Source organism: Anser brachyrhynchus, assembly GCF_964034855.1.
Source record: "Anser brachyrhynchus genome assembly, chromosome: 8".
Taxonomy (NCBI): Eukaryota; Metazoa; Chordata; class Aves; order Anseriformes; family Anatidae; genus Anser; species Anser brachyrhynchus.
In genome coordinates, this window is record NC_137702.1 from 20,800,630 (window position 1) to 20,824,207 (window position 23,578).

At 61.0% G+C, this 23,578-nt stretch overlaps 2 protein-coding genes across 7 annotated transcripts in view; one reads left to right on the forward strand and one right to left on the reverse strand.

Annotated features, from left to right (window-relative positions):
- Positions 1–11,178, reverse strand: part of ASTN1 (astrotactin 1) — a 45,274-nt gene extending 34,096 nt beyond the window's left edge. The window contains exon 1 of one of the 2 annotated variants that reach the window (XM_080601956.1): positions 10,856–11,178. In XM_080601956.1, coding sequence (XP_080458082.1) covers positions 10,856–11,138 — 283 coding nt within the window. In that variant the 5' untranslated portion in view covers positions 11,139–11,178. The remainder of the gene's footprint in view (positions 1–10,855) is intronic. The other variant, XM_080601955.1, reaches the window with a different exon arrangement.
- An 89-nt stretch (positions 11,179–11,267) lies between these two features.
- BRINP2 (BMP/retinoic acid inducible neural specific 2) lies at positions 11,268–23,569 on the forward strand. Of its 5 annotated transcripts, none has more exons than XM_080601958.1 (8): positions 11,268–11,384; positions 17,138–17,485; positions 19,010–19,200; positions 19,354–19,541; positions 19,883–19,988; positions 20,307–20,543; positions 21,110–21,332; positions 21,620–23,569. In XM_080601958.1, the coding sequence occupies exons 2-8, from the start codon at positions 17,205–17,207 to the stop codon at positions 22,734–22,736; spliced, it is 2,343 nt and encodes a 780-aa protein (XP_080458084.1). In that variant the 5' UTR covers positions 11,268–11,384; positions 17,138–17,204; the 3' UTR covers positions 22,737–23,569. The 5 variants fall into 5 exon arrangements, with proteins under 5 accessions (XP_080458084.1, XP_080458083.1, XP_080458086.1 ...); XM_080601957.1 differs by lacking the exon at positions 11,268–11,384 and adding an exon at positions 12,889–13,049; XM_080601960.1 differs by lacking the exon at positions 11,268–11,384 and adding an exon at positions 12,889–13,049 and having other exon boundaries at positions 19,067–19,200.
- The last annotated feature ends 9 nt before the right edge of the window (positions 23,570–23,578 follow it).

Sequence of the window (23,578 nt, forward strand, 5' to 3'; positions counted from 1 at the left end):
TGTGTCCCACCACAGCTGTGCAACATCCCCTTTAAAGCTATTTTCCACCAGTTCTGTCAATCTTGGCCAAAAGCTGGGAAAATCTTGGCTGATGCGCATGGCTGAGATAAGCAGGCCGGGACATGTGTCGGTGGTGGATTTTCATTCCTGTTTTGTTAGTTCAGTCCCATTTACCTCAACCAGGAAACACAGAGGGGCTGTGGGAAGAGAATAAACCCAGGTCCTGGACCAACACGTGGGAGACATGGTCATGTGAAAACCACACAAAACCCCACACCGTGACAGCACATGAATATATATGATATATAGGATACAGGCCAGCAACTGAAGAGATGCAAAATTGATGTTTAAATCCCCAAAAGGCCCACACTTGCAGCGGATATCCCAGCCCAACACCCTGCAATGCCATCGCATTACCTCCTCCTGAGGGAAGCATGGATCTCCACAGAAAGAGCCCAAATGACGGCAAAGTTCCCCGTTAGCCACAGCAAACTGCTGCCCTGGCCTCCCAGCAAATACCAGGGCAGACTCAGCTTTAGGAAACTGGAATCAGCATCCTCCAGATCCTTCTCTGCTCTTGTCTACTGGCCTGGAGAGCCCCACAGCTCTCCCACTGCCTCTGTGGGGCTCTCTAACACTTGAAATTAGGAAGCATCATGGCCAAAGAGCAAAGTACTGGGAAAACAGCAAACTTTTTCAGCAAACAGCATGGAAACAGCCCACATCAGGAAGCTTTACAGGGGAGGAAAACCCGGAGGAGATGCGGCCGGGGGGTTCCCTGCACCGATCGGAGCAGCGCAGGGGATTTCCCATTGCCCAGTTGCGTCCTCCCCATGGACACGGCAGCAGAGCTGGCTCAATGACAGCACTCGTGGAGGAGGTTTTAGAGCGAGGAGGTTTTAGAGCAAAGGGACAGAAGCAGAGCATGAACTGCTCGTCCTCGTTGATGCTCACTTATGAGCACCAGAGAGGACAACTGACAAACCACTTACTGTTCAGAGAGAGCACGCAACTGCAGGAACAAAACTTGACGGAAAAGACCCCAATCTCTTAAAAAAGCTCCTGTGCATCACGGAAATTACAGACCAGCAAATCCTACTTCTGCCCGGCACAGTCTGTTAGAGGAACCAGTAGGTGCGTGGGTGAATGTGGGTCACGCAGCACTGTGAGCCAGCAGATAAGGGTGATCCAGTTTGATGGACTCGTTTCAAAGAGCTCTTGTCAAAATCAGCCCTCAAATTTTTCCAGATAACCCAGGTAGGGACATTACAAGAAGGAAAGTCCCCTCAAAGCCCACCAGGCAGAGGAGGTAAGAGGTTGCTCCTTAAGAAGGAAGGAGGTTACCGAGGCACCCCATGGAGATCTTCATCGGGACCTCGGCTGCTCAGGAACATGCTGGAAGAGGAGGTGAATGACAAAGTTGGTCACCAGAGCTAAATTTAGGCTCCTCGAAGCCAAAGCTGTGAAATGCTAGAGGAAAAGCGGGCAAGGAAGTGGGCAGGTGAAATGCAAGTTTGGTGACAGCACGCCGCTCTCGAAAGCTGCCAGCAGGATTCAGGTCAGGCATCTCGTAACAGAGGCAGCAAAGGAGGGCTTGGCAGTGGGGGGGACAAGGAAGAGGAGATGTCAGAAGTGGTTTGTGGAGAGGAGAAACCGACTGTGCTAGGGCTCCTCGGCAAGGAAAACAAACAACTGAGCAGGGAGATGATAAAAGCCTATAAAATCATAAAGCCAGTGGAGCAGTGGAAACGGCAATGATTATTCACTATTTCTCACTTTGCAAGAATTAGGAATGGAAAAACTAACAAAAGACTACGTTTCATCCACCATAAAGCATGAAAGCACTGAGAAAGGAACCAATTTCGGGGAAGACAGATACACCAGCAGCGATCGAGGCCAGCAGCCCAGAGGCAAATCCTAGCTGGAGAAACTCCTGCAGCGCACGGCCGGGGCCAGCAGCAGCGGTGGTGGAGCAGGCGGGGGAGGCAGGGGGATGCATTACAGCGACAACACGGACCTCACTTCAAGGGTAAATCCAGCCCGCTCCCGCAGACTAATTTGTTTAAGTGCTCGTTACACCGAGGCCAAGAGGTCGGGAGAATTAGACAGTATTTTGGCGTCCTCGGCGCAGGAAACGAGCGCGGCCACTCACTGAGTGTCTGCCATGAGGACCTGCCTGTCTGATGGGGCACAGGAGGGACGGGGGGGGGCAAACGGGACCAAAATAACCCTGCACACTCCTGTGCCAAGAGTTTCTCCAAGAGGTGGGTCTCCTCTTCCTCCCATCTCCTAAAGACATTGGTCCTGGGGGATGGAGAAGGTGCTATATGGGCTAGAGCCGACTGCAGCCTAGTGCCATAAACCCCTTAGCCTTCAGGAGCACTTACCAGTTTCAAGCTCCACTTTGAAGTTTGTGGAGAGGCTTGAAGATAAAAGGGGAGGAGGCAAGAAAAAAAAATCAGGGAAGAAAGATGTAGAAGGGGAAAAAGTTGTCTGCGCATCCTGAATTTATCACTCTTGAGAGAAAAGCTTGTCAAGAGGGCCAGAGACCAGCCAGCGCGCGGTGATCAATGTGAGGACTTTTGGGTCTAGTCAAGCTTGTTTCAGATTTACAGGAACTGAATAGAGGTATAAATCTGTCACTGCCTGACGAAAATGGAGGTAATTAAATCTGCAGGTGTATATAATTGTCATATTGATGATCTATATAAATCAGCAGGGCCAGCAGAGGCACCAAGCACCAAGTTGAGCATGGAGCCTCCCCACAAGGAGTTTTCTGTCCACCTGCATTGCAAGGGGCAGTGGGTGGGTGGGCGCGGGGTGAGGGGACACCTGTGTCACTGCCCCTCCAGCCTCCCCTCCCCTCCCCTCCCTTCCCCTCTCCGTGGGCCGATCTCCAGGGAATTCCCCATGGCGCCAGGAGGATGCAGACCCCAGGAGGATGAGGAATCCAAGAGGGTGAAGGCTCCAGGAGGATGAAGGCACGAGGAAGAGGAGGGGTTCAGGAGGAAAAAGACACCAGCCCCGAGCAGCTGCTCACAGAAAGTGGATGCCGCGGGGGCTCCTTGCAGCCTCTTTGAAGCTCCGAGCCCGGGTGCAAGCAGGGCACTGACTTGATCTCGTAGCAATTTTTGATTTTTTTTTTCCCTCTCTTTAATTTATTTTAACCTTTGTTATATTAGGAACTTTGAAGCCTAAGCTGCTCGGAGCCGGCTGCCTTTGTCAGAAGGACACAAAGTGCAGAGCGGGGTCTCGGAAGGGGGGGATAAAAGGCAGGCAACCCGCAGCAGAGCTCTGCCCTTGCAGACCTCTGGAGACCCGCACCCCTTCTCCCCACGTTTTTAGACCCCTCTCCCACCCAGCTCAGGGGTGGAGACCATGGGCCCAGTCCCTTCCAGCTGGCTGAGAGCAGGAGCAGCGCGACGACCGAGGGACGGGGTGGCAGAGGAAGGCTTTCCTGCATCATCCTCACCCGCCGGGACCCCGCGCCCGCACGCCGGCCCCTCTGCTACGTAGTGGGGGGGGGGGGAAATGGGATAATTAAACATATAAACGAGGGTTCTGCATTGCAGTCCGAGTTATGTAACAGGGCTCTTCGTCTCCAGCACGCCTCGGCTGGAACGTGGCTGCGCGTCAGGGCAGCGCGGCGTTTACCTGCCGGGCTCTTCAGGCAGGGAGCGAGGCTGTGGGGAGAAACCAGGGGGGGCGAAATTAAGAGGAAAGTGTCCTGGTTTTGTTAGGGCAATGCTGCGATCCCGGCGGCGTGCCATCGGGGATGGAGAAGGGGACGGAGCTGGGGGGCTCGGGTGGGGGTCTGAGGGCAGGGCTGGAGGGAAGCTGCACCCCGTTTTGGGAAGTATGCAGCATTTCTGTAAACAAGCGCAATTAAAACCAGGCGAGGAGCGAGCTGCGTTTCAGGCATCTGGAGAGCGGAGAGCCCTGCCAGACTCCAGGCTGTGGCGAACTGCAGGCTCCTGCACTGCCAGACACAGCTTTGCTTTATCCCCAGGGCTCCCTTCTCCCCCCTGCAGCTGCCACTGGGGGGGTGGGGAGGACACAGGAGGGATGCTCGGGGCCAGATCCACCCTCGCCCACCGCCTCCTCTGACCCAAAGGATGTTCCCCATGTTTGAAACCTAATTGAAAAAGATTTTAATGATTTTTTGTCCTTCTGAAGAGGCTGAGTCCTCTGGCTGCTAACCAGCCACGCGCCTTACTCTGAGCAAGGAAAGGGGGAAACGTCATAACGAAAAGCTTTTACAGCCAGATCTGGCCAGGGTTTGAGCAAATGCACATGATTAGAGTGATGTTCCTCTCCCAGACCCACCAGCATTGCCATCATCCACCCAACAGGGCTGCGGCCCTCCGGGTCTGAGTGGCCAAGGCGTGATGCACACCCAGGGAGAGAGCATCTCCCTCCATAAAGACTTAAAAAAAAAACAACACAGAAATGTCAGGTTGCTCTTTTTTCTTTTTTTTCTTTTTTTTTTTCCCTGAAACAAAGCTGCGATTGCTGCTGTGCTTGCTGGACCATGCATCTCAGAGACCTGCAGAAACTTCACCACCAACCTGTGCCAAAAAAACGGGTGCTCTCCAGCACCAAACCCGTCTGCTTCTGTGCTGAGCAGCGGGGAGAAGCCCAGGGAGCTGCGTCCAGGTGTGCTGCCAGAAGCCACCCGTGCTCTCCTGCGAAACGCCACCCCCGTCCCACAGGTGGGACAACAGCTTCCCTCCAGCAACAGTGCTGCTGGGAGGCAGGCTCCGGGGAGGCTCTGCAGCACGTGGGCTCCCTGCGCAGAGCCAGCATCTCCAGGAGGCTTCCCCGTGGCTGGGGACGCTGGGGACATCATTAGGGGACCGGGCGCCATGGGAGTGCCGCGCTGCTCCGGAGCCTGCGCTGAGCTGGGCTTAGCCCCCCGTGGGAGCACGGCTGCCAAGCAGACCCTGGCAAGAAAACTTGGGACCACCACATCTCCCTCCCCAGATGTCCTCCCGCCCCACCAAAGCCCACCGGGCTGATTCGTCCCCCTGGTGCAGGCGCGTGGGGCACCCGGCGAGCCCCCCACGGAGGGAGGAGGGTGGCTCTGAGCCCCGGCGGCGCGTTGACAGCACCGTGCCCTCGCCCTCTCGCTCCCCTCGGGATGTTCAAATTAATTGGCTTGTCTCCTGGAGCTGTTAGCTGGAACAAATAAAAGGGAAAGGGGGGGTGCCAAAACCCATAATAAGGTCTACAGTTCCTCTGAGCTACAAGGGCTGCTTTAAATTTCGGGTTTCTTTCTCTCTCTCTCTCTTTTTTTTTTTTTCATTTGAAGGAGGTTTCCATGGTAACTGTCTCCCATCACACAAGAGCCTGTCCCCGGGATATTTCGGCGTTGCTAATATCTGCCTTCCCAGGCAGCCACCGTGTTGTGACGGTGACATCTCGGTCGGGTTTTTCGGTGCCCGCAGCTCCGGGTGCCACCACCGGCCCTGGCCGAGCAGGGGGGGGACCAGAGGGACACATGGCCATGAGGCCACCATTTGGAGCAGGGCTGCTTTGGGGGAAAACCAAGCTCTGCACGGCCACCTCAGGGCTGACCAGACCCTTCCAGGCTCCCCCATGCTCAAACACCACCAAATGCCACCCAGAATCTCCCTGCAAAGGCCCGGGTGGGCTGTGTGTACCACCTCCTGCCACCTTCTCCAACCCCTCTCCATCTCCTTCTCCCACCGGGTCAGTTTTCAGCTGGATTGGTTCCCCGCAGGAGCAGAGCCAGCTCTCTACATCCCCGATATCTGCTTGCTCTGCTATGCTCATTAGTCATACTAATTACTGAAATGCCTCAGAGCCAGCCAGCAAAGGGACCGTGCCTCCTCCTGCACCACGGTCACGTAGCGAGGCTTCTGTGACCGACGTGCCACCACCAGCTAGTGACCAGCCCTTCTCGGCACTGAGCAGCCAGCAACCAGCAATCAAACCCTTCCCTTTTTTTAGGAAAATCCTCCCGACCCGAGTGCTGCTGCTGGGAGTGAGCCCCAGCAACGTGCCAGTAGAAGGACATTCAGTTTGCAATGACAGAGCTGTCACCACCCAGATGCCTCCTTAGTCCTGGGAGGTAAAAATTCCTTCATCCGAAGGGCTCCTCCGCAGCGAGATGCCAAGGGCAATGACTGCCCCGTGCCCCGTTTAGCTGGATAAGCAGCCCTAAAAAAATTAAACAGAAGGTGGGAAATGGGATGGGGCCCAGGAGCAAAACCTGCTGGCTTGGGGACAGCAGGGCAGAGGCAGGTGGCGGAGTGGCAAAGCTCTGGGGGGCTTTTGGAAGCACCCACGTGGGCAGCGTGCCCCCCTAAACTGCACCCACGAGGGACAGGGCTCTGCGGGGACGGGAGCGAGGAATAAGGCTGTGATTTCTGCAAGATGGGAGCATCGCTCTGCACACCCTGCGGCCAAAACGGGGGGAAACAGATCCCTGCAGCCACCCTGCCCCACAGCCAGATGCCCACGGAGCCCCCAGAGCAGCGGCACAAGCCCCGCCGCGGGCTCCCCCCGCTGCTTTCTGGGTCAGGGAGATGCCCCAGCCCCGCTGCCGCTGGAGCCGGCTGGATGCGCGGTTGCTGTGGCAACGGGTTCCCAGAGACAAAATCCCAATTTTTTTTATTTTTTTTTCTCCAGAAAAAAAAATAAAAAATAAAATATGCAGCAGCCTTCCATAGCCGGTGTGCCGCCAAAACGCTCGCTCCTGGCCAGGGGGGCAATGGGGGGCTGTGAGGGTGCCTTCAGCGTGAAAACCAGGTGCCGAAGCAGCAGAGAGAGATTTTGCAGTGCTGAGGTCTCGGCGATGACCGGCGGATGCTTGCTGGAGAAAAGAGGAGGTGACAAACAGCGGCACGGAGGGAAGCACCCCGCACCGCGCAGTGTTAGGGCGCCAGGGACATCATCCCGCCAGCTGCGGGAACGCAGGAGCATAGATCATAGCGGCGGGTCTCGGTGCATGCGACAGTGTCCAGGATCAAAGCCAAGTTCAATTAATGGCTCACAATCTTATTAGAGAAATTATTTCAGGATCTTGAGTAAAAGTCCGATATATCCACTCCATTCCATTAGTCAGGCTCATTTAGTAATTCAATCAATCTAAGCAAGGCAATTGAGCTCCTCTGGTATAATTTAACTCAGTTATTCTCTGGGTACTTAAGAATTTCTTAATATTTGCTCCATTATTTCACCATTACACCTATTCTCAGGTGCAAGGTTAGCACCAAGGCGATGCTGTGGGTCCCACGGCAGGGTGGACCAGCCCCACTGCACCCCACTGCCGTGCCCTGGTCCTGGGGGACACGCAATGGGGATGAGGAAGGAGAGCTCCATCGGCAAAGGTGGGGTGTCCTCACCTCCCCAGAAATGAAGCCGAGCCATGGTTTGGGCATGGGGATCGCCTCGGTGTGCAAAGAGCTCCCCATGATTTTATTTCAGGGTGGAGGGAGGATGTGACCATCAGGGAACATCACCTTCAGCGTGATACCCCCGGCGGGCAAGTGATGGGGAGAAGCTCTGCTCCCTGTGGGCAGAGGCAGCCTTGGGTTTTGGGAGGTTTAAGGGCTCCCTGTGGCTTTGCCATAGGAAGGAGGTGCTTTGGGTGACCGAAGTAACAAACACCCCGTGCCCCTTGGGGGTCCGTCCCGCTGCCACCCCCACCTCAATGCCCAGAGCAGCCCCCGAGCATCCTCCAGCAGAGCCAAGAGCATAGCAGAGAAAAAAATAAAAGCATAGAAAAATAAATTAATTAATTAAAAGGGCAAGAAATGCTTAGGTATTTCAGGGAGATATCCTGCAGCGGTTAAATATGCCCAGCTCATCAGTGCCTTTGAAAGATCTCACCCCTCTAAAAAATTAGAATTGATTTTGTATTTAAAAAGGAATCTATTTAATTTGAAAGTAAGATAATTTGAAATTGTGACAGCTTGTATTAAGGCCCGAGTTTATGATAATCTATTAAAGTCACTGGGGCTGGGAGTGTCTGTCTGCTGAGCAGGTGAAGTGGCAAGCCAAGCCCCGGGCAGCAGGGGACACTTCTGGGGACACGAGGGGACACGGTGCCACCGTCCAAGAGCAGCTCAGCGTGGCTGCAAACTGGGCAGGCAAAAAAAGCTCGTTTGGCTCATGCAAACCAAGGGAGAACAGGACATTTTGGCATCGAACCCACCAGCTCAGCTCCCCAGCATTCTCGTGCTTCGAGCCCATTTTGTGCACCAAACGCATTTCGCGACTCCTCTTTCCACATCCCCGGTACGTTGATGAGAAGGGAAAGGAGGCAGAGATGCTGCCTTTTGTGCATTTTTAATTGCATTGCAAATGTCCTCCGAGCCCGCCTGGCCACGGGAAGCCGGGCTGCTCGGAAATACCCCGCTCGCCGTTTATAACCTGAGAGGGAAGGGACCAAAGCAGCCCGCCCGAGCGCGCAGCCAGCTAATGACATATCAAATGTGGATTGATGCCGCCGAGCCAACGGGCCAGGAAAAAGGGGTTGCGAAGGTTGGCAGAAAGGGAATATTGAGCTGAAAATTAGCATTTCTTAATGGCCACCGAGCAGTAAGAGGCAGCCTTCCTTCAGGAAAACCCATAACTAATGCAACGAGCACCAAGTGAGATGAAAGGCAGCGACTGAGGCTCCCCTGATTTAAATAAGGATGAAGCAGGGCGCTGCTCCATCCCCACCTCCCAGCGCGTGCCAGTGAGCACGGGAGGTGCTGTGCACGTGTCTGAGACGCTGCCGTGCGAACGCGGGGCACCAAACCCCTGAGCAGCTGCAGTCCCTGCCCAGTGCCCCCCCTCAATAAATGGGGGCAATAAAACCCCATAAACAACCTGCTATCCCTCTGCTTTGGGAGGAACTCGGAGCGGGGACCAGCAAGCTCACGGAGCTCACAGACTCCCCTAAACAACTTTTCCAACCGCATGGGAAGGCTCCAAGGAGGGCAGGCAGCTGCTGGGGCACCCAAGGGGGTTGTAAAGAAATTGGGCCAAACTCACAGAGTAACGTGGTTATGCCCATGTTTGCCCTCGGATAAATCCATGTTAGCTTTGGTGCAAAGTGAATGAAGTGCTCAGCACCAGCCAGGGATGCTCCTCTGCCCCAGGGGCTTCTTGGGCTGGGGGCTCTCCAGGTGCAGAGGATGTGGCCCCCAAGGCTGGGTCTTGTGAGACCTCTGTGCACTGGAGGGCTTCCCCCGGGCCAACACAGCACCCAGGATGATGACGACAGTGATGATGATAATAATGATAACAACAATAACAACAACAACAACAATAATAATAATAATAGCATCAACAATAATAATAATAACAATAATGACACTGTGCAAGGTGGCCATGCCAAGCTGGCGCATCCCCTGCTGGGAGGGACAGAGACGTAGCAAGGAGTCACCCAGGCAAAGCCACGGGGACAGTGAGCCCGCGGGGCGCCCATCCTGCTGCTCCAGCACCCCCGCACCCTGCCACAGCCCCAGGCACCCGCAGGCTCTCAGGGGACCGATGTCACAGCAGAGCCCACCGCGACGTGCCCTGGGACCCCTCCCCACGCAGCACCACGCATCCCAACCCCGGATCCGGAGGGCGGGAGCATCCCACGCCCCAGAGCCGTGGGGGTCCGGCTCCTGGGGAGCAGGTCCGAGGAGGGGACGAGAGCCCGTGTTGCTTTTGGGGCGTCAACGCCACGCGTGCGCGGCCCCGCAGCATCCGCTGCGCTGCGGCCCTGTTGCCGGAGCAACACTCCCTGGCCTCCGCCGCAGCATCGCACCGAGGGGCTGTGCCACGGATGGGGACATGGCATCCCACGGCCCCCTCCAGCCATCCCCATTCCCCAGGCACAGAGCCAGGGGTGTCCCCACAACCCCCTCCCGAGGGCATCTCCTGCCCTGTGCCCTCCCCCGCCGTTCCCACGGGAGCAGGGGGATGCCCGCGCAGCAGCCAGCGCTGCTCCGAGCCAGGACCGCGGGTTTTCTGCGGGAGGAGAGGTCTGGGGGACGGGAGGGTGACAAAGCACCGGGGACACAACCCAGAGAGGGGCCGCCGCACAAAGCGGGCATCAGCATGCAAAGCCACGCACCAGCACATTATTCGGGGAACGGCACGCAGGCAAGGGGGGCATCCTGAACACGTCACGGGGCACCCAAAGGTGCTGGCGGGGTGCACAGGAGGCACGCACAGACACGGCGGGGGTGCAGCGGTGGGGCCCACCCAGGGCTTACATGTGGGTTTGGTAGGAAATCGGTACTCGGCACAAATGTCACTAAAAATTAAAAATCGCGGCGGCTGCTACAGCCCGGCTGGCGCCAAGGGGAGCGGGTGCCCGCGTCCGGGTGGCGGAGGCCTTGCTCTGATCCCAGCACAAACAAAGCAGCAAGCGGTCGGCTTTTTTGGTGAAAAAAATATAAATATATATATATATATATGTATATAAAACACACCCAGCAGAATGAGGCCACCAGATCTGAGGAAACGGAGCCCAGGCAGCGCGGGGAGGTACCCGGCCGTGGGGGGTGTGCACAGCCTGGCCCACGCGAGCAGGCCGCGGCGTGGGGACCCGGGGGGCTGTGGCGGGGCCCCCGCGGGCGGAGCGTGGGGACCGCCGGGGACATTTTCCCACCGGCCTCCGCTCGGGGGGGCTCCGGCAGCCTCCCCCCCCGGCCTCGGGCTGCGGGCCCCCGGCCAGGGCGAGCCCCAGGGTGGCAGCCCCCGGGAAGCCCCCCCCAAACCCCCTCCCCGGCCCCGGCCTCCGGGGGCGCAGGCTGCGGCGGGGCGGCCGGGGCAGGGATGCCGCAGGGAGGAGCCCCCCCCCGGGCGGGGATGCCGGGGACGCTCGGGAGGCTCGGCTCACCCAGCACGAAGTAGGGCAGCTCGGTGTTCTCCAGGTCGTCCACCACCACCATCTCGCCGGGGAAGTCGTTGCGCACGGAGAAGAGCAGCTTGGGCTCGGCGGCCGACGGGCCGTGCATGATGCTCAGGTCGTTCTCCCGCAGGAAGGGCAGCGCCGACACCGTGATGCTCTTCAGCTTGCACTCCAGCTCCTTGGCCGCCGCCTCCGCCGCCGCCTCGGCGGGGCCGCTGCCCGCCGCCAGGCAGCACCCGGCCAGCAGGGCGCACAGCCCGGCCCAAGCCATCCCGCAGCCCCGCCGCTCCCAGCCCCGGCCGGGCGGCGGCGGCGAGGGGCGGGGACGCGGGGCACGGCGCCTCCCCGTGCGGCACGGCACGGCTCGGCTCGGCACGGCTCGGCACGGCACGGCTCGGCACGGCACGGCTCGGCACGGCTCGGCACGGGTTGGCACGGCACGGCTCGGCTCGGCTCGGCTCGGAGCTGAACGGCACGGAACGGCACGGCACGGAATGGAACGGCTCGACCCGGCACGGTTCGGCACGGCGCGGTTCCGCACGGCTCGGCACGGCTCGCTGGAAATTAAATCCCTACCCCGCCCCCGTCCCGTTCTCAATCTCAGCCTCGTTGAACGGGGAGGGTGCTTTCGGAGTTGGGAAAGGATGGAGGGGGGTGGGGGGGGGACGGGGGACACTGCACACACACAGCCCGGTACCGAACGGCCGCCGGCACGGTGGGGAAATATAAGGGAAAATAAAGGGGGGGGTGTAAGGGAAGTGTGGAGGAAATGTAAGGGGAAATAAGGGGGGATGTAAGGGAAGCGTGAAGGAAATATAAGGGGGGGGAAATAAAATATAAGGAAAAAATATGGGGAAAAGACGGGAAAACATAAGGGAAAATATAGGGTAATGTATGGGAAAATATGGGAAAACAAAAGGGAAAATACGGGATAATATAAGGAAGAACTATGGGGAAAATATGGGAAAGTGAAAGGGAAAATATGGAATAATATAAGGAAAAGATATGGGAAAAGTAGGGGAAAATATGAGGAAAACATAAGGAAAAATATAAAGAAATCATAAGGAAAAATACAGAGACAAGATAAAGACTATATAATAGAAGATAAGGGGAAAAATCAGTAAAAATATAGTAAAAACCCACAGCAGGGTTTTGTAAGATGGGGCCTGGCCTTCTCTTTGGGGGCTGAAGCCCCCTGGCAGGCTGACCACGGCTCTCCGCTCAGCGGGGCCCAGAAACCGACCCCAAAGCCCTGCCCCAACCAGCGGGAGGCCGAGGGGACCCCCAGGGTCCCTGCTTGGGGGGGGCGGCTGCTGCCCGGGAGCATCCCCCTGCCGTGGGAGGAAGATAACGCGTGGGAAAGGGCACGAGCAGAGGGACAGCCCGTGGGTAAAGACACAAGTGGAGGAATTGGCCGTGGGAAAGGACACGAGCAGAAGAACAGGCCCTGGGAAATGACACGAGCGGAGGGATAGACCATGGGAAAGGGCACAAGCAGAGAAAATGACCGTGGGAAATGACACGAGTGGAGGAACTGGCCGTGGGAAATGACACGAGGGAGCCCCCCACGCCGGGCCCGCTCCCCCCGAACATCACCCGCCTCGTCCCCAAACCGAGCTCTGCAATACCCGGGCGTGGGACCCAGGAGGAGCGCGGGGCTGCGTGGGGACCCTTTCCTGGGGGAAACCCTTTTTTTGGGGGGGGACACCCCGCCTTTTGGGGGACACCCCCCTTTTTGGGGGACCCCACCTTTTGGGGGACCCCCTCCCCTTTCGGGGGACACGCAGCCAGCGGGCGGGGGGATGCCGGCTGTGGGGGCTCACCCCAGGCAGAGCCGGCTCCGCGCTCTCCCCGCCGCCGCCGCCCGGAGCGCCCCGCGCCCCCCACGCGCGTCCGCGCCCCCCGCGCCCCCACGAGGCGAGCGGCCGCGGGAGCACCAATGGGAGGGCCCGGGGAGGCAGGCGGCGCCGCTCATTGGCTGCCGCCCCTGCATATATCAGGGGGCGGCCGAGGGCGAGCGTGGAGGCGGCGGCGGCGGCCGCGGAGCGCGGCGGGACCCGGGTGGCCGCTGCCCGCCGGGGGGGGGGCTCCGCGCCATGGGGCGGCGGGGCCGGGCCCGGGGGGGCTGAGACGGAGCAGGAGGGGACGGGGCAGGACGGGACGGAGAACCCCGGAGCCTGGGGTAAGCCCTCGGGACCGCGGAGCGTCCCCGGGGGGGCGGCCGGAGCTCGGGATGGGGATGATGTCGCGATTATCGGGATGCCGAGGCAGGGCGGTGGGGTGCCCCCCCTCTGCCCGCGTCCACCCCCCGCTCCCCCCCGCGGGCAGCCCGCTCGGGATGCGCTGCCGCCGCTCGGTGACCTTGTCCCGGGGGGGGACGAGCCCCTGCGGCCGGGTTTGTCCCGGGACGGAGCGCGGAGCTGCCCCCGGGGGGGGCTGGGGGGCACCGGGGGGCTGCGAGCCGCGCCGGGGCCAGGAGAGCCCTGGGACGGCGGCAGCGGGGAAGGTGCCCTCTAAAATGCCCAAACGCGTCCCCACCCCGCCGGGCACGCACCGATCAACAGCTGGCCCCTGGGAGCTGGGGGGGGGGTGGTGAAGGGGGGGCTCCCGGCCCCGGTGCCGCCGCACGGTCCCCGGGGCGAGGGGGGGGAGGTTGCAGGACGCCAGTGTGGGGCCGGGAGCGGGGGCTCGGGGAGCGGGGGCTCGGCTCTCCCCCCGGTCTTTAATTTCGGGAGGAACCCAAACTCTGAGAGCTCTGCCTCCCCTTTTCCGGGGAGCCCCGCGTTGTGCGCCCCCCACCCCCCATTCCCCCAGCGCTGCGTTGGGCACGGGCTGGGGGTGCTGGGGTGCCCCCAAACCCCCCTCGGTGGTCCCGGGGCCGGGCCGGGCGCTGCGGGACCTGCCGGCAGGTGTCAGTGTCCCCCCTCCGTCTGCAGCCGGGAGGGTCGGTGCCGAGGACCCCCCCCGCGCGCTCCCCAGGCCAGGTTTTGGGGGGGATTCAGGGGCGCTTTCGCTCCCCGGGAGCAGCGGGGCTGAGCCCGGCATGAGAGCAGGGCTGGGGGAAGCCGGGGTGGCCCCGCCGACACCCCACATCTCATCCCAGCACCAGCCCCGCGTTCCCCGGGCTGCCCGTGCCCGGCCGCTGCCCTGCCTCGCTGCCCGCCGGGACGCTCCGGTGCCGCGCTGGTGGCACCTCAGCGGGGAGAGGGGGGCTTGGGAGCGGTCCTCGCCTCGCACCGGCGCCCACCCAGACAGCGGGGAGGGGGACGGGGGGCTGCCTGGGGCCGGGAGCTCGGCCCGAGGCCGGAGGAGCCGCCGCTGCGCTGGGGGGAGCCGTGTTTCACATCGCTCTGCGCAGAGGGCTCCTGCCCGCGGGTGTGAAAGTCTCCAGCGAGCGAAGCCAGAGGGGCACAGCACATGGCACCGGTGCGGCGCGGGGCGCCCAGCCGCCACCTCCCTCCACCGCCGCCCAGGCTTCATCTCATTTGATGTCTTATGCAAATCCTTCGCTCCCCGAGTCCGGGGATTTTCTGACATTTTCCTTTGCTCTCACCTCAAAGTTCCTCGCTCTAAGGAAAGCTAATAAAAGGAGCCCAATTCATAGAGTCCTGCAGGTCTTTCAACCAGCCTGCCGGGCTGGGAGGGGGCAAGGCAGTGACTTACCGAAGTCCTTTTGCAATAGCAAGAAGCAGGGATGGGCTCAGAGCCGTGGCTGGGATCTCTAACGCCGCCACTCAGGCGAGGACAGCAGGCTGGGAGGTGGCTGTCCCCGCGCTCGGGAGCTGCGGGCCCGCTGCCAGCGCCCCGCCGTGCCCGCTTTGCTGCTCATTACCGTGCCGCCGCCGCCCCGGCGGTGCCTGGCTCGCGCCCGTCCTTCCCCTGGCAGATCGATGCGGCCCCGGCGCTTCCTCGGGACGCGATGCAGGCACGGGTGGGAAGAGGCAGGGCTGGGTCCTGCAGGGCCCTGGGTGGGTGCGGAGCTGGGCTGGTGGCTCAGCTTGCATCGGCACACGCAGCCAAGTCAGCCCACTCCAGGCACTAAACTGCACTTAGCCTCTGCCCAGCCTCTTTTAAGCGGCCTTAATTTGACAAACCGTCCCCGCATTTAATAGGAAGGTGACTCGGTTTGGGTTGTGTGCCCACTAAAAGGCATCCCTGTGGAGCTCGGTGCTCCCCCATCACTGCTTCGTGGCTGGCCCTGTCCCAGGGGGTGCCGGGGCACCTGCACCAGGGGTGCTCGTGGGGTGCTCGATGCACCCTGAGCCAGCCCAGCCTCTCCCCCGCGCACGCCTCGCGCGGCGTGTACGTGGCCGGATCAGTGTCGGCAGCGTGAAAGGGCAGAAATCAATGTTAATGTCCCTGACAATTAGCTAATGTCTTAATTATTGAACTCCGCTTGATTAGCGGTGGAGCGCGTGGCTCCAGAGCTGCTTCGCCACCGGCATCGAAGCGAGCAGGACGCGGCCCGAGGCGGCAGGGCGCTGCTGCTGGCACCGGCACAGGGGCTCCTGCGGCTCAGCCCCGCTGCTCGCGGGCACCCGAGGGGCAGGAGGGAGCCTTGAGAGGTGGGAATTTACAGCAAGTTACTTTTGAGATGCAGCTTGTGACAACCGTTGTTGTGGGGGCCAGGCGTGGGACATCACCAGAGGGCCCCCGGGCTTCCTCCTGCGGGCAGTGGGGACGCGGGGGGCTGCAATGAGACCAGGCAGGCTTGGCCAGGAAGCAGGCTGTGGTCCTGGACGGGTCTGCCACGAATATTTGCATTGGCCTGCCTCTTCCTTCGCTTTAAGGTTTTTATAGAAAAAGGGGAAGAAAAAAAAATAATTAGCAAGCTGGAAGTTTTCCAGCTTTTGTGATGCAAACCCTAAATCAAAAAAAAAAAAAAAGGGTAGTCAGATGCTTCTCATGAAATCTCCATTCTTTTGGATCAAGGATAAGTGATTAGAAAGTTATTTCCAGATCTAGTAGTGAGGTCAAGGGGGTCACTTGCTACTGAAGAGCTTTGCTGTCCCCTGCTTCTGCACGTCCCGATTTGTACGTCCATACCGGTTTCACTTAACCCACCACCAACATAGGCAAATAAATCCGCCTGGTAACGATGGTGCAGGATGGCCACCCCCGGTGGCTTCCCATCCAGCCTGGCCTGTCACATTTCTGTCAGCAGCGACGCTCACGTGCACAGCACCTAAAGCACCCCCGGTGTGCGCGCCTCCGCCTGCGGTATCGCTGCCGGGCTGCACGCAGGCGGCTGCCCTGGCACCCCTGGCGAGCCCCTCTGCTTTGTTCACAAGTGCCAGGGATCCAGCCGAGACCGCGTCATCGACACGCACCCTTCAGGGTTTAAAAATAGAAGAGGTGGGGAAAAAAAATAAATAATAATAATACGTGTTTAATCACGGTGATTCATCCGCCACAGCCCCTGTTCGGGAGAGCAGTTTGGTGGTTCCTGCTACAGGGAATAAAAGCACGGTGGCTGTGGGGTCCCCAGAACCTCGTCCCGTCTCGGAGCTAGCCTGCTGCTGGGGGCTTCTCCTAGGTTTTAACTCGCAGCAGAGCCTGGGGCTGGAGCGCAAAGCTGCCAGGCGGGCAGGGTAAGCCCCGGATCTGGCCGTTTGAAGTCTGGAGCCTTTGCTGGGCTCCAGAGATAAGCCCGGGAGCCCTCCCTGCATCCATCCCCGGCTCAGGAGTGGGCAGCAGCTCTCCCCGCCCTGGCCCAGTTCCATATTTTTACACCCAGCATTTACATCGGCTAATGAAGAACAAGTCAGTTCTGCTGTTCCTGCGCTGACTTTGAACTCGGCTCTGTTTGAAGCGGGTTTTCAGGCAGCCAACCCTCGTGGCACAAGGCAGGAAACCTCTCCCTGCCCCAGCCTGGCCAGCTGGGAGCCAGGCACCTCGTGGCTCCAGCAAGCACACGGCAAATTTGGGCTCTGACCCCGGGCTGCTGCTCCCGTGTTTAATATGCTCAGCGCCGATGCTACCACCAGAAGGGTCTCAGCTCACGATAGATGCTGGTTGGCCTCAAGACACCAATGCAGTTAGCCCAGGCAGCTGCAGGGTAGATGAGAAGCTTGTGCAGCCAGCCAGCCACCCACCCCAGATGACCCGCACATCCTCGCGATGCATCCCCCAGATGCTCCATGCCCCATGTCACTGGGGGGGGGGGGGGGGGGGGGAATTGTCCCCACCTGGCCCCTTGCTCGTGGCCAGCAGGACCAGGATGAGGTTGCCCCATCCTCACAATCTGTCCCCTACGTGGTGCCATTGCAGGGCAGGGCCCGTCCCCGAGGAGCGCGGCGGGGCGAGAGAATGAAGAAGCCGGCCGGGCGGCAGCAGCATGGGGCGGCAGGACCTGCGGCGCGCTGACGGGCCCCCGCCGATGCTCCCGTGGCCACTGGCCCTGCTGGCCCTGAGCGCGTGCTGCAGGGCGGGCGGTGCGGTGCCCGAGCAGCATGCCGCCGGCGCCGTATCCCCTTCGTCCCCATCCTCATCCTCTCCCGGCCGAGCACCCCTCGACTGGCTCCTCACCGACCGGGGTCCTTTCTACCGAGCCCAGGAGTACGTGGACTTCACGGAGCGCTACCGGCAGGGTTTCACCACCAGGTACAGGATCTACAGGTGAGAGGCAGCGCCGAGGGTGGTGGGGTCATGGGGAGGGGGTTTGACCCCTGTGGGTGAAGCCGTGGGTGCTCCAGGCTCCGGGTCTACCCCCAGCAAGGGAGCAGCCGGTCCCCAACCCACGCACATTCAGCTGTGAAGCCTGGTGGGGTCTTTTCAGCCCATCCCCACTGTGTGCTGGGCTGGCCAGGATGCGGCCCCAGGCAGGTGTTTCCCCAAGCCAGCAGCAGGTTGCAGTGCAGGTTGAGATGCAAGCACGCAGCTAGGATGCTACAGGAGCAGGGCTGATGCTGGGGCCCCTCGCAAAGCCCCCTGCAGCCCAGGAGGTGTTTGTGGCACCAGAGCAAGCCCTGCTGCACCCTACCTGGAGACCTGACGTCAGTGCAGGGACGGCTGTGTTGTTATGAAGCCCAGCACCCCCAGGGAGCTCATTTCCCCCTCTGCCCTTCCCTGCATGCTGCCATCCTCCGGGGATGCTGCTGGTGACGGAGGTGGGACAGGAAGGAGCATCCGCTGGGACAGCAGCCGGCTTGCACTGAGGAGGAGGAGGAGGAGGAGGAAGATAACCTGCAGGCAACCTCACTTTGCCCATGGGATGGGACCAAGGGGGACCCGGTGCAGTGCTGGTGGCCTCCATCCCCACACGTCCCACTGCACCCGGGAGAGGGAGCATCACCCCCCCTCACCCCAGCATCATGCTTTTTGAGCCCAAAAGTCACCATGGAAGGCAGGCTGGCGCCTGCTGAGCCCCTCCGCTGCTTCGTGCCCATCTTCCCTCCCTCCTCCTCCTCCTCTTTCTCTCCCAATCAGCTCTGATTAAACTGTTGGAGAGACACCGCCTGGTTTTAATTAGAGCAAAACGCTGAAGATTAGGCTGAAGCTGGCCGCTGGGCGTTGACGGGGCCGTTGGTTGAGGCAGCAGCAGGCTGGCACAGCCCGCGATGCTGGGGGCTCCCGGTGGGCACAGAGATGTCACCCAGAGCCAGCCCATCCTGCGCTCCTCCTTCCCCACTGCCATCCCACCAAGCTCTGGGTCTGCTCGAGGTGCACGGTCAACCCCCTGCCCCTACAAGGGCCCGCTGGTGGAGGGGAAAGTCCAGATCCTGCCCTGCTCTGAGCGACCCAAGCTTTCAGTGGGGACCAGCACCGGTGTCCCACATCCTGCCGTCACCGTGCCCGCCACCCCCAGCATCCTCACCCCATCCGCTGCCTCGTCCCGGCACCTCCAGCTTCATAGAGAGCGCTGCTGTTATCCAGAGACACCAGACCTTGGATTTCCACTCGGATCCCTGGGGATGAGGACGGAGGCTGGATGAGGCCGGCAGGATGAGGTCTGGCCCAGCAGGCTGGCACAGGCAGTGGAGTGGTGACAATTTCCCAGCAGAGGTGACACCAATGTCATGTGCACGGCTCCGAAGCCTCCCATCAACGGCTCGGGGAGGGATGGAGCCTTGCACCCGGGCATCCCTTTCCTCACCCACCTCCGCGGCTCTCACCGCCACTCTCCTCGCCTTCCTCCCGCAGGGAGTTCGCCCGCTGGAAGGTGAACAACCTGGCCCTGGAGAGGAAGGACTTCTTCAGCTTGCCGCTACCCCTTGCCCCCGAATTCATCCGCAACATCCGCCTGCTGGGGCGCAGGCCCAGCCTGCAGCAGGTCACCGACAGCATCATCAAGAAGTACGGCACGCACTTCTTGCTCGCCGCCACGCTGGGAGGTGAGCTGGGAGGTGAGCTGCCCGCTCCGGCAGCCGCCCCCGAGCACGGGGAAGGGGAACGGGAGGGCAGTGAGCACCGGCGGGGTCTGGGGGAGAAATGTTGGCTGCGAAGGGGAGCCCGGCAGCCCCCCGGAGCATGGCGCGTCCCCGCAGGAGAGGAGTCGCTGACCATTTTTGTGGACAAGCGCAAGCTGAGCCGCAGGGCAGAGCCCGCAGGGGCCGGGAACAGCTCGGCGGTGTCGCTGGAGACGCTGCACCAGCTGGCGGCCTCCTACTTCATCGACCGGGAGAGCACGCTGCGCCGGCTGCACCACATCCAGATCGCCACCGCCGCCATCAAGGTGGGCGAGGGCGCGAGGGAGGGGACGGCGGGCGGGGGGGACGGCGGCGAGGGGGGGGCAGCGCGAGCCCCGGCGAAGTTTAGCTCACCTGCGTTATTTATGGGAAATCGGGTGCGCTAATGAAGGCGCATTTTTCAGCGGGCCTGAGGCCGGGCTGCCAGCTGTCAACAAGGCAATTAGCAGGCAATTATTTCTCCTCTCCGAGCTGCTGCCGCAGCGCCTTACGAGCTAAGGCATGGCCAGGGCTGGCTGTCCGCAGCCCCCTCCGTGCACGGTGCTGCGTGGCGGCACACGGCCCTGGCTCCCTGCCCTGTCCCTTAGCACCCGCGGGTCCCACCTAGGTGACAGAGACACGGACGGGGCCGCTCGGCTGCAGCAACTACGACAACCTGGACTCGGTGAGCTCGGTGCTGGTGCAGAGCCCGGAGAACAAGGTGCAGCTGCAAGGTAGGGCCCGTGCCGCGGGGACGGCGCGAGTGCCACCGAGGGATGCTGGCGGGCGGGCAGGGAGGCGTGCAGGGTGCTGGATCAGGCTGCTGCTTTAAGAAAAAAAAAAACACTAAAAATAAATCAAAGCTGGCCAGGAAGGGGCCACTGCTCCTCTGCCAAGAGGAGCCGCGATCGATGGAGAGCCCAGACAGGCGGCTCCACTCTGAATGGATGTGGGCACCCAAGGGCGTTGCACGAGGGACGCGGGTTGGGATGGGATCCAGGCTGGGCGTGCCGGGGGCCCTGACCCCCCCAGGGGCTCCCTCCTGCCCGCAGGGCTGCAGACGGTGCTCCCCCCGCACCTGCGGGAGCGTTTCGTGGCGGCTGCCCTGAGCTACATCGCCTGCGGCTCGGCCGGGGAGCTGCTGTGCCGCCGGAGTGACTGCCGCTGCCAGTGCCAGCCCGCCTTCCCCCACTGCAACTGCCCCGAGGCCGACGTGCAGGCGCTGGAAGGCAGCCTGGCCCAGCTCCAGCGCGCCTGGGAGAGCCACCACGGCCAGTTCGAGGAGTCAGGTGAGGGTGGGGGAAAGCTCCCCGGGTGCTGGGACCCAGACCCCAGAGCAGCTCCGTGCCCGGAGCCCTCCGGCCGGCCCCGATCCTGTAGCAGTGGTGGGTGGCAAACACACCTGGGGAGCCCCCGTGGGTGCTCAGGGTGGGCGGGGGGTGCTACAGGGGCACCAGAGGGCCCGTGTGTAGCATGTAGGGTGGGTCTTGCCATGAAGAACGAGGAGCCTGCGGGCATATTTTCATGGGAAGTGACAGCTTCTGGTGCCACCAAGGACAGGTCCGGTCACACCAGCCCCCCGAGAGCCAGCCCGGAGTGCTGCAGGGCAGTGAGGGCAGCGCTGCGTGGTGGGCCACCACTGTCCCAGCAACCCTCAGAGCTTGGGGAAGGGGGCACATGGAAGGAGAAGACCTTCCCTTACACCTCGTCGAGACCCATCCCCACCAACAGTTAGGCAGGGGGGGTCCCTGGAGGAAGGACCCTAGCTGGAGGGAGGTTGGCTCCTGCTTTACCTTCGCTTTCTTCTCTCGCTGCTCGCCCCCCTGCCTTGCTGACTCAGTCTCTCTTCTCACAGAGGAGTTCCAGGCCCTGGTGAAGAGGCTCCCAGGGGACCGTTTCCTGAACAGGACGGCCATCTCCCACTTCTGGGCCATGGACCTGGACGTCCAGCACCGCTACCAGCAGCTGGGCACCAGCCTGAAGCTGCTCTCCAGGAAAACCCACCGCATCATCCGCAGGCTCTTCAACCTCAGCAAACGCTGCCACCGGCAGCCTCGCTTCAAACTGCCCAAGGAGAGGTAGGCTGCCACGGTCCCCGTCCCCCGTGGAGACACCAGTAGAGCTCCGAGTGGGGCTCAGCCCCGTGGCTGGGACTGGAGGAGCTCCCACCTCGCTGGGGAGAAGCCTGGGGGTGGGCGGGCAGCAGAGGCAGCTTCGCCACCTGGGGACATGGTCCTCGGAGGTTGGGTTCAAGGTGGAAAACCAGGCTTGGTTCAGTTGTGTTGCCCCCAAAAAGCGAACAGAAGGCGGGTGGCAATTCAGAGCCCCCCTAAGCGCCTGACCTCCCCTGGCCCTTCTCCACTAGGTCGCTTCCTTACTGGTGGAGCCGCGCGCAGTCGCTCCTCTACTGCAGCGAGACCGCCGTGCCCGGGACCTTCCTGGAGGAAAGCCACAGCTGCACGTGCCCCTCGGAGCAGCCCTCCTGCCAGGGGTCCATTCCGTGTGCCTTGGGCGAGGGGCCAGCCTGCGCCAGCTGCGCCGAGGACAACAGCACCCGCTGCGGGGCTTGCAACCAGGGCTACGTGCTGGCCCAGGGCTCGTGCCGTCCCGAGGTGGCTGACTCGCTGGAGCACTACCTGGGGCTGGAGACAGACCTGCAGGACTTGGAGCTCAAGTACCTCCTGCAGAAGCGGGACAGCCGCATCGAGGTGCACTCCATCTTCATCAGCAACGACATGCGCCTGGGCAGCTGGTTCGACCCCTCCTGGAGGAAGCGCATGCTCCTGACCCTGAAGAGCAACAAGTACAAGCCCGGGCTGGTGCACGTCATGCTGGCCCTCTCCCTGCAGATCTGCCTCACCAAGAACAGCACGCTGGAGCCCGTCATGGCCATCTACGTCAACCCCTTCGGGGGGAGCCACTCGGAGAGCTGGTTCATGCCCGTCAATGAGGGCAGCTTCCCAGACTGGGAAAGGACTAACGTGGATGCCTCTGCCCAGTGCCAAAACTGGACGCTCACCTTGGGCAACAAGTGGAAGACCTTCTTTGAGACGGTCCACGTCTACCTGCGGAGCCGCATCAAGTCTCTGGACGACAGCTCCAACGAGACGATCTACTACGAGCCCTTGGAGATGGCAGACCCCTCCAAGAACCTGGGGTACATGAAAATCAACAGCCTGCAGGTCTTCGGCTACAGCCTGCCCTTCGAGCCGGACGCCATACGCGACCTGATCCTGCAGCTGGACTACCCCTACACGCAGGGCTCCCAGGACTCGGCCATGCTGCAGCTGGTGGAGATCAGGGACCGGGTGAACAGGCTGTCGCCCCCCGGCAAAACCCGCCTCGACCTCTTCACCTGCCTGCTGCGCCACCGGCTCAAGCTGGCCAACAACGAGGTGGCCAGGATCCAGTCCTCCCTGCGGGCCTTCAGCGCCAAGCTGCCCAACGCGGTGGAGCAGGAGACGGGCAAGCTGTGCAGCTAACAGCCAGGGCTGCTCAGACGGCGGAGCGACGGGGACAGGAGAGAGGAAAAACACCCCCGACAGATTAAATCAAGGCCTTACCTTAGTGCCAACCGCGTGCTTCCACAGTACACCCAGCCGCCAGCCAAAGGGACGCAGGGCTCGAGCAGAGGAAGGCAGCAGGACCTTGGGCACAGGATGACTCTGGTGGGATCCCAGCGTGGGGACATTGCTTCTGCTCGAGCACGCCACACTGGTGGCCAAGGGGATGTGCTGGTGGCTGGGGGACACAGCTCAGCCGGAGGCAGCTGCTGGCCCCACCACAGCGAACCCTCCAAGACCACAACCCGGTGCACACCATCGGTTCCTCCAGCGGCGATCTCCGTGGTGCCCCAGCTTCGTAGGCTTTTTAAAATGTCTTTCTGCTGATGCTCTCACATCCCAGCCTTCCTACGGCCGTGTCCTCGCACGTGGCACGGGGGGGACCAAGATGTGACGGGCAGAGCCGAGGCACCACCACCCCGCACACGGGCAGGGACCTGGCATCTGCCCCACGGGCACTGCTGTCGTGGACACCAGCAGAGACCTCTGGGCCGCTTCTCTTCACAGCGAAACGAGCAAGAGAAGGAAAGAGAAGGAAAAAAAAATGTTTTATTTATGTATTTATTTGATTGGTTTGGGAGGGAGTTTTTTAAGCCTATTTATTTGGGGAGGGTTATTTCTTGTCGGTGGCTCCAGCCAAGGGACATCTTAGTAAAATGTATCTGTTTAATATATTTTTTAAAAAAAATGCCTTTTTTTGAGCAAAAGAGCAACCAAAAACAACCGAGGAAAAGAAAAAAAAAAAAAAAGAACACTCACTG